General features: G+C 37.9%; 1 protein-coding gene across 1 annotated transcript; it reads left to right on the top strand.

Moving 5' to 3' along the window:
* The first annotated feature begins 6,708 nt into the window (after positions 1–6,708).
* LOC130673802 (uncharacterized) lies at positions 6,709–9,973 on the top strand. The gene is made up of 2 exons (XM_057479013.1): positions 6,709–6,748; positions 6,795–9,973. Exons 1-2 carry the CDS (start codon positions 6,709–6,711, stop codon positions 9,971–9,973), a joined length of 3,219 nt encoding a protein of 1,072 aa, XP_057334996.1.
* The last annotated feature ends 1,173 nt before the right edge of the window (positions 9,974–11,146 follow it).

The raw sequence follows: 11,146 nt of genomic DNA, 5'->3' as shown, positions 1-11,146 counted from the left end.
CAAAATAACCTGTAAATTTCACTGCTATTTTTTATTTAAAAAGTATTTCTATTATTATTTATGGTGTATCAAATGTACCTTTAATCTCTATGATTATCACTGGTCTTGTCATTACGATAGCACCCACAGGTCTTATCGGATCTTAATGAAATTATTTACACTTGTTCTATAGCAGATTATCTTGATCAAATTCGAAGATGAGCTAAATTAGTCAATTAGTTTTGAAGTAATGGTTGTTTGAAATTTTCACGATTTTTCGAAAAAATCAGTTTTTATTCACTGCTGAAGTTCATATAACATTAAAACGAAAACTGATAGACAATTTCAGTAAAAAGAAAGGGTGACTACCTTCTTCGAGTTCGAAAATGAGCTCAATCGGTTGATTAGTTTAGAAGTTATAGCATTTCTAAATTTTCAAAATGTCCAAAATTCATATATTTTTACTTATTCTTCCTTCAATATCTTTTGAATGTGATAACTTATCGACTTTACATCAAATCTATCTGAAAGCTCTTCGAATAAGCTTTAATTTTCATGCCTATATATATGCCTAGACCACTGAAATTACTTATTTGACCATTCATTCAAAGAAATTTTGCTATTGCATTAGTTCTCTTACTTCTTAGTACATTCATGGAGCTACTTAAATTCATATTATCGCAGTGTGACACTTATAAAATCCATACATCTCAATTCAGTGGGTATATACAATTTTGTTTTATCGACAGTGTATAAATGATATGATGTATCAATAACAAGATTAACATTAGTTATGATGATAATATTCTCTATATCTACTAGTCGTTTGATATTCTAATAGGCTTTTTATTTCAAATATTAGTACTAATTTCAAGTATGACACTTTGATGTATCGCAATCAATTTTTAATCTTAGAATATTTTATTAGTAGATTTTATTGAAAGCAAATTATCGCCTTTGTCCTTATGGTAGAATTCTCGAGCATTAAAACCATAATCTATCATAATTTTTCGAATAGGGTCCGGATTACCATTGGTCCGATAGTTTGAATATATGCATACGCATCTTTAAATAACGTCAAATCAAAACATATAGTGCATTATCATCAAAAATTCTTCTGAAGCTCATTTAGTTAGCTTCAATTTTTGGCATTATACTTATAATTTTTGGATTTTTTTTGTTTTATTATCTCAGAATTTTTAAGAAAATGTAAAAAAAAATTTTATTTCATTATTAACTTTTATCTGAACAGTAAAAAAAATTAAACAATGAGAAATCTACGTCCATTTCGGCTGCTGAATGGCCTTTTTATTTTTTTATTGTTATTATGCTTTTTTATTAAATTAACAATAAAAATAATTATAAAATAATTATTAACAAGCAGGCGGAAAAATTAATAAAGTGTCTGACGTGCGAACATGCAGTTGCTGCACAATAAATATGGGACGATACTAAAAAAAAATACTATTTCAGCATCGAGAAAAAGAAACAAAAGTAAGAACTTGGAGTTTTTGAAATATTTATTGAAAAAAACATGCACTTCCATAAAAAACAAAGTATGTATATTTTTCAGCCAATAAATCACATATTAATATCACTTATGTTTTTTTTTTTAATATAGCAATTATAAATTCTAGCGCATAAAAGTGCTTTGTACAATTTGATAGAAAATGATGTCACTTAGAGGTCACTGTTATATAACCTCAACGTCAAATTTGTATTTTTTCATGACTTCTTTGCTATGTAAATATGATCCCTCGCAGATTTGAATCACGGTGGAAACAAGGTGGGTTTGTTCCATTTTACCACTATAATTACGCGGTGTATCCACCATGATTCCACGGTGGCTTTACCACCGTATATACACAGTGGTCAAGCCACCGTAGAATCACGGTAGATACACCGCGTAATCACAGTGGATACACTGTGTATACCCGGTGGTGAAATGGAACAAACCCACCGTGTAACCACGGTGGATCCACCGTGTTTACACTTCCACGGTGTTTCCACCGTGATTCAAATCTGCGAGGGATATTCAAATAACATCACCGTTATATCACCAATGAAACATGTACGTCACATTAAGATCACATTTACGTTCATTATGTTACGTAACAATATTACGTAAATGAGTGTGAAATTGTGATATACCTGTTATGAAGATGTGATGTACATGTGACGTATGATTTTACGTAACCGGAAGTTTTCATTCCTTAAACGTAACATCCCTGATTAAACAAAATGATTAAAAATGATTTCACACGTTAAATGTCCATAAGAGACAGGATTAGAAATGATTTGAAGGATTAAAAAGTATTTAAAATGATTAAAAAACAAATCATTTTAAATACTTTTTAATCATTTGTTTTAATCAGGGATCCCTATTACGTTGATGTGTTCACTGGGTAATGCAAAAAATATATATTCTTTAGTGACGTCATACCTATTAAGTTTTTTATATTTAGATCGTATTTTGAATTGATTTTGGTTCGATTAACTTTAATAGTACACAACAATTACATTTAAATAACTTCGTTTTATCTGTATATTCTTAAAAGAATGTATAATATAACTGTGTTATACCTTCGAAATATTTTATATTTAGATAATATTTTGAATTGATTCCCAATGAACACATCAACGTAACAGGGATGTCACGTTTATAGAATGAAAACTTCCGGTTACGTAAAATCGTAAGTTACATGTACATCACATCTTCATAACAGGTATATCACAATTTCACAGTCATTTACGTAACATTGTTACGTAGTATAATGAACGTAAATGTGATGTTAATGTGACGTACATGTTACATTGGTGATGTAACTATAATGTTATTTGAATATCATATTTACATAACATAGAAGTCATGATAAAATACAAATTTTACGTTGAGGTTATATAACAGTGACCTCTAAGTGACATCATTTTCTATTAAATTGTACAAAGCACTTTTATGTGCTAGAAATTATAATTGCTATATTAAAAAAATAAAATTCATAAAGAAAAAATATAAGAGATATTAATATGTGATTTATTGGCTAAAAAACAGACATACTTTTTCATATGAAAGTACATGCTATTTAATAAATATTTAAAAATCTCCAAGTTCTTACTTTTGTTTATTTTTCTCGATACTGAAATATTATTTTTTTTTTGAGTATCGTCCCATATGGGTCGATACCAGACAAAAATGTATCTGTTGGACTTGTTACCTCGAATGTGCATTTGATTGGGGGATAAAAGGTGGATCATATGTATCATTGGAGGAACAATTTGCGCGCCCATGAATATCTTAGCGGTGAATTCCTGAACTACCAAATATTTATCGTGCAGCGACTGCATGTTCTCACGTCAGACACTTTATTAATTTTTGCGCCTGCTTATAAATAATTATTTTATAATCATTTTTATTGTTATTTATTTGAATTTAATTTAATAACAAAGAATAATAACAATAAAAATTAGAAAAACTAAATAAAATGTCTAATCATAAAATAAATATATTAATAACCAGAAAAGTAATTATTTCAATTATTTATAAGCAAATGAAAATACAGATGCAAATTTATATAAATAAGAAAAAAGGTTACTCCACCGATTCGACTTAAATCTCAGCGGGTTTCAATATCAAATATTATTTTTTACATAAATTTAATGTAAAAATATGAATTATAACAATTGTATAATGTTTATGCATAACCCTTTCTATCGCAATGCCGTCAAAATACGTACATCATTTTAAAGTAAAATTTTTTACATAAATATGATAAAATGTTTCGATGTAAAATAAATATGTCTATTTTTTATGTAAGAGTGCTGTAACAATATGAACATATCTGAAACATTACACATTGTTATGTAAATGTGACAATAAAATAGAATCACCAAGAATATGTGACTTATAAGTCGATTTTGTTACGTAATTCCGAGGTAATATCTAGAAAGTAAAGCTAAAGTTAGTATGTGTTGCGTAATCACAACTACATTCAAATTTGAATGTAGTTGAACTTCCGGTAAATAGAGGCAGCACCTACTGGGGCCTAGTGTCCATCTATGAGAACTTGACTTGCACTGTGCGACGCATGCGCATGGATTTTTCCTGCCTCGTGGCAAGAAGACCGACGCCATTATCTATTCGTTTATACAATTTCAAGTGTCACCACGTGTCTTGTATAATCTATTAAAATTGCGCTCATCTCGAGTAACTAATTAAAAGTAATCAATCAATTACATTCAGAGTTCATTACTCTATATAAAAATATAATTATTTTTATAATCGCGAGCTCCAGAGCTCATAAAATAATTAATAAATAACATCAAGAAATCCAGTGTTCTACAACCTGTTCCTGACGAGGTTATTTTCGACGGAGAAAGCAACAGGTGCATTTTTTATTAAACATTTACTTGCTATCAGTGCTCAATTAATTTAAAAGACTCAGTTTTATTATTTATTTAATTATCATTATGCTCAATTTCTTAATTAATTTAAAAGTTATGTTTCGCTCAGTAGCCTCTGCTATCATGCTACCACGTGTTCAACAAATAAATTAAATTCAGTGTAATTTATCATGAGCTCATTAAATTCAATTCAATTAAGTGATCATCACTATTAAAACTCAATAACAAAAATATTTATGTATTCAGTGCTATTAAAAATAGTAATTAATGTGTTCAATAATTCACTTCGCTCAGTAACCTCTGACATCATGTTACTTATTATCATGACATTTTTGCATTCAACTCAGTGTTCAATTAAACACAACTTGATTATTTTTAATTCATTATTTACTCGAGCTCAACTCAATAATTTGCATTCAATTATTCACGTATTCATGAGCTCAGACATTCAAACAGTATTTATAAATTAAATAAACTATTTAATTTGCAACCCAGTGATATTTTGTGCTGTGACAAATAAAAATATTGTTATATTTTTAAATATGCGTATTTTTCAAACATCCCAACCACCAACCAGTCCTGGCATGTCTTTATTTAATTATTATTACAACATTTTATGGTCCTTCGAGCCGGATGGTTGGTTGGTTGTGTCGGTAGCATCATCATTGGGCAGCTGTACTCATATAACCCCATTCACAGGTCAAGGAGCTCACTATGGGGGATGAAGAGAAGAAGAAGGGTCTTCCAAAGGACCAGGAGCACTCAGAGGTTCCTGAGGGTACCCCCAGGGACCAACACCTCTTTCCTGTAATCAACGTGGTCGAAAATCAAGGCCTTAGCGACTCAAGCGCCACCGAGACTGGGATTCACGGCGAAGGAGACCAGTCTAAGCAGAAAATCAAGCGCTCTCCCAGGAAATCGACGATTTCCCCAGCACTCGAGCTGAAAGTCATCAGCCAGCACTCACGCCTCAGAGTCTTCTCAGACTGGGAAGCTCTGGCGGATACACTCACCGTCGCCGACGGCTTAGCTCAACTCAAGTCTTGACTTGAGTTACTCGAGGGTGAATGGCACCAGTTCAACCTAACTCACGACTCACTAGCACTCACCTGCACCAAGGAATTCTTGGAGAGCTCATATGTCAAGGATGGAGTATATGATTTGGTGTATCGGTCGTATATCAACGCCAAGGGCAAACTAATCGCACTCATTAACTCCATCCCAGTTCCAGCTGCTGTCCCAGCTGTCGTGCACCCGGGCTCCAACTCATCTGCCAGCACTCGCAATTCCCAAGTTCGATGGGCGTTACGAGAACTGGCCTGAATTCAGGGACTCATTCACCTCAATGGTGATTAATGCTCAAGAACTTGCTCCAGTTCAACGTCTTCAGTACCTGAAGAGCTGTCTGCAAGGACAAGCCGCACTCAGCCTCGCCAGTGTAGAAATGTGCGACGACCAATTTGTACCTGCGTAGAACCAGCTCAAGGAGAGGTACAACAACCCCCGCCTACTCATCGGTGCTCAACTGGACAAGCTCCTTAATATGCATGTGCTCACTTCACGCTCATCTGAGCAGCTCAATTACCTTCTGAACACCGTTTCAGAGGTAATCAACGCACTCAACGCACTCGGGGTACAATTGAACTCAGATATGAATCCGCTGCTTACGCAGTTGATCATATCGAAACTGGACTCACATAATCGGGAGCTCTGGGAGAACAAAATGGGTGCTTCCACTGAATACCCATCACTCAAAGATCTCAATGACTTTTTAGTCAGTCGTGCTCGTGCTCAAGAACGGGTGGAACAGGCATCAAAACCACCACGTTCATCTGGCAAACCAGCGTCATACTCTGCTGCTGCTGTTTCCAAGTCGCACTCATCGGAAACTAAATCTCCAGCCACGAACTCATCTACTGCACTCAAGAAGCCTCCCAAGAAGGTATTCCCTCCTGCACAATATCCCTGTGATTTGTGTAAAGGAGATCACTTTATTGTGAGATGCACTCAATTCTTGGGACTCACAAAGGCTCAACGCACTCAAATCGTTGTGGAGAAGCGACTTTGTGAAAATTGTTTTGGCCATCATCTACCGGATGCGTGCAATTCACAATTCACATGCAGGGTGTGTGAACAAAAACATCACACCATGATACACCCGGGACTCAACAGCACTCAAAAACCATCTAGCTCAGCCGCTAAAGGCACTCAATAAAGACGTCTGCTTCCACATGACGACTCGAGCGACGCTCAACTGAACTCAATTGCACTCAACACGTCCGGCATTCATCATACTAGTACTCATCGCCCAGCAATCTTACTCGCAACATGCCTAGTGGACTTGATCACCAAGTTAAGTACTCATCCAGTACGCATATTGCTGGATCCAGGGTCTGAATTATCGTTTGTTTCAGATTCCTTGGTCAATTCACTCAAACTTAAACGCACTCACTCATCTATCCAGATTATTGGTATTGGTGTTGCCAATGCTGGTAGAACTAAAGGTCAAGTCGCACTCAAGCTTTCATCTAGGCATTCAAACGACTCAGTCATCATCAGTGCTCATATACTAGGTGGTCTCACTACTCAACTACCATCTGTTGCACTCAACACACTCAACTGGGACCAATACAAACAACTACAATTGGCAGATCCAGCGTTCATGAGACCAGGACCAATTGATATCATCATTGGTGCCGATCATTATGGTCTTATCATTAAAGATGCACTCATTAAAAGGTCTGAAGGCCTGCCAATCGCTCAAGATACCATCTTCGGATGGATATTACTTGGTCCAGTTACTCAACGCACTCATCGACCATCTATTACTTATCATGCTGCTGTCGAGCAGTCAACTCAACAACTTCAAGACCTGCTATCACGCTTCTGGACTCAAGAAGAAATTCCAGTCAGCAAAATCAAGGAACTCAACCCAGATGAGGAGGCGTGTGAAGCGCATTTTCAACAAATTCATCGACGAGACAGTTCAGGACGATACATAGTTCGACTGCCAATCAAATCGTCACCTCAACAGCTGGGAAATTCGTACTCAGCAGCATACCGCTGTCTTATTCATCTCAAACGTCGTTTAGATCATGACGATCGGTTGAAAGCACTCTACCTTGATTTTCTGAAGGAATACAAAGAACTCAACCACATGGTGGAATCAACTCAATCAACAACAAGTGAACCAGACTACTATCTCCCTCATCATGGAGTCTTACGGGAAAGCAGCATCACAACCAAGCTGCGAGTAGTGTTCAACGGTTCCAAAACCACCAGCTCAGGTCTTTCACTCAACGATGTGCTTCACACCGGTCCAAAACTGCAACTAGACATCTTCGACATACTCATAGGAGTTCGCACTCATAAGCTCATCTTCATAACAGATATCACGAAGATGTTTAGACAGATTTTGGTCGACGAACGCGATCAATCACTTCAACAAATACTCTGGTTCAACCAACAAGGCCAAATAACTCCATATAAACTCACCACGGTCACCTACGGGACCAGACCAGCTCCATATTTGGCCGTTCGTGCTCTACTTCAATTGGTTGAAGACGAAGGACATCGATTTCCTCTTGCGATCATTCCACTCACCCACGGAAGATATGTTGACGATATCTTTGGTGGTGCCGATGACTTGAACTCATTACAACAAGTTGCTGATCAACTTGAAGCACTCTGCAAGGCGGGCGGATTCCCTCTTGCTAAATGGGCAAGCAATCATCCAAAATTACAACAACTCAATCATGTGGAAGCGATCAAAAATCATAAATTCGAGGACCCAGACTCCAGCACCAAGATTCTGGGCATGTACTGGTCCTCACACTCAGATCAGTTCTATTTTACGTACTCACCACCATGCTCAACTCCAAAATTTACAAAAAGGATCATTTTATCAGAGATTGCTCAAATCTTTGATCCTCTTGGATTTCTCGCACCACTCATCATTCGAGCCAAGGTATTCATGCAGGAGCTTTGGCTCGAAAAGCTCAGCTGGGACACTCCATTGGCAGCCAATCAACGGCATAAATGGAGAAACTTCAAAAATGAACTCAAATTTATCTCTGAAATCAAAATTCCAAGATGGATCCACTCATCCACGTGCTCAACCACCGAAATCCATGGATTCTCGGACGCCTCTCAATTGGCAATGGCAGCTGCCGTGTTCATCAAAGTCCACACACCTGCTTATGGAGTCAGAGTTACGCTGCTCTGCTCCAAAACCAAGGTAGCTCCGTTAAAACGACTAACGATACCAAGGTTAGAACTCACCGCAGCGCACATGTTGGCAAAACTCACAAAACACTGCCAGAGCACTCTAAATCTCACTCAATCGCCAATATACTTGTGGACGGACTCAACAATTACACTCACGTGGATTAAATCTCATCCGTCTCGCTGGAAGGAGTTTGTTCGGAATAGGGTGTCACATATTCAAGATCTACTTCCAGATGGCCACTGGAATTTCATTCCGGGCACACAAAATCCAGCAGACTGCGCAACACGAGGGTTGACACCTACTCAACTCCGTGATCATCAACTATGGTGGACTGGCCCACCATGGTTGCTCAAGAGTTCATCGTCCTGGCCTAAATGTCCATCAATCGATGATACAGGAGCTCAAGCAGAAGAACGGCCTGGACTGGCCCTGTTCTCATCGAATTCATCGCTGAAATCAAATTGGCCTATCATGGAACGGCCAATACCACTCCTACGCATGTTACGAGCTACTGCAATCTGCTTTAGACTTCGTGACATGATCAAGAAATCACCAAACTCATCACTCAAGACTCCAATTACTTCTGACGAAGTAATTTCTGCACTCAACTTCTGTATCAAAGAAACTCAACGCATTCATTTTTCAAACGAGATCAACATGCACTCCAAACACGCACCATGGCCTAATGGTCATCCATTTGCTCGATTGGTTGCATTCATTGACACCGACGGTATCATTCGAGTAGGTGGACGGTTGGAAAATTCTCCAAATCAAGACCAAAGCAAGCATCCTGCTATTCTACCACGGAATGCGGCACTCACAAAACTCATCATCTCTGATGCTCATCAGCGTACCATGCATGGTGGTACTCAACTTACTCTGGCATTCATACGACAAAAGTACTGGATCATTGGCGGTAGACAACCAGTACGCTCAATTATACTCAAATGTATAAGATGCGCACGACATCGTGCTGATAGAGCTCAACAACTCATGGGTCAGCTACCAGTATCACGAGTTACTCCATCATCTGCATTCACTCACACTGGAGTTGACTATGCTGGCCCAATAACACTCAAAAATTGGAGACGCAGAGGAGCAAAAACATACAAAGGCTGGATTTGTGTTTTTGTCTGCCTTTCTACGTCCGCAGTACATCTAGAGGTAGTCAGCGACTACAGCTCTAGTGGGTTCATCGCAGCACTCCGCAGATTTATCAGCCGAGGAGAAATCTGCACAGCACTCTACAGCGATTGTGGAACGACGTTCAAAGGCGCTGAAACTGATCTCAACCGTCTGTTCACTCAAGGAACTCAAGAGTCAAGAGAAATACTGGATCACATCACTGTGAACAGTATTACCTGACATTTCAATCCACCAGCAGCTCCACATATGGGTGGAAAGTGGGAAGCTGCTGTCAAATCACTCAAACATCATCTTACTCGAGCAGTGGGAGAGTCTTCATTTACGTTTGAAGAATTTACGACTCTTCTTACGCAAATTGAAGCTATATTGAATTCAAGACCATTGGAGCCACTCACGGAAGATCCAGATGACATGGATGCACTCACTCCTGGTCACTTCTTAATTGGACGAGCACTCAATATGATTCCTGAACCAGCACTCATCGATACAAATAGTTCTCGATTGTCCAGATGGCAATTTCTACAACAACGTGTTCAACAGTTCTGGAATCATTGGTCTACAAGTTATCTTCAAAGACAACTGGCAATCACCAAGTGGCAACGTCCAACTCATCAAATTCAAGTTGGGTCACTTGTATTACTCACCGACGAAAGGTTTCCACCAACCAAGTGGCCTCTCGCTCGCATTATCGCACTCCACCCTGGCAAAGATAGATTGACCAGGGTTGCTACGCTCAAAACAGTGAACTCAACACTCACTCGTCCAATCACGAAGCTTGCACTCCTACCAATTGAACCAGAACCACAAGAAGATGACGAAGAATAACTTCACTGGTTCAATGACATGCTCATCAAAAGATCAAGTACTCAAGAACTCATCAATCATCAACTCTGTTGCTGATGGCGGGCGGAATGTTGCGTAATCACAACTACATTCAAATTTGAATGTAGTTGAACTTCCGGTAAATAGAGGCAGCACCTACTGGGGCCTAGTGTCCATCTATGAGAACTTGACTTGCACTGTGCGACGCATGCGCATGGATTTTTCCTGCCTCGTGGCAAGAAGACCGACGCCATTATCTATTCGTTTATACAATTTCAAGTGTCACCACGTGTCTTGTATAATCTATTAAAATTGCGCTCATCTCGAGTAACTAATTAAAAGTAATCAATCAATTACATTCAGAGTTCATTACTCTATATAAAAATATAATTATTTTTATAATCGCGAGCTCCAGAGCTCATAAAATAATTAATAAATAACATCAAGAAATCCAGTGTTCTACAACCTGTTCCTGACGAGGTTATTTTCGACGGAGAAAGCAACAGGTGCATTTTTTATTAAACATTTACTTGCTATCAGTGCTCAATTAATTTAAAAGACTCAGTTTTA

This window comes from Microplitis mediator, chromosome 8, assembly GCF_029852145.1.
Source record: "Microplitis mediator isolate UGA2020A chromosome 8, iyMicMedi2.1, whole genome shotgun sequence".
Taxonomy (NCBI): domain Eukaryota; kingdom Metazoa; phylum Arthropoda; class Insecta; order Hymenoptera; family Braconidae; genus Microplitis; species Microplitis mediator.
The sequence above is the reverse complement of the archived record's forward strand: the minus strand, read 5'-3'. Positions and strand labels throughout refer to the sequence as shown.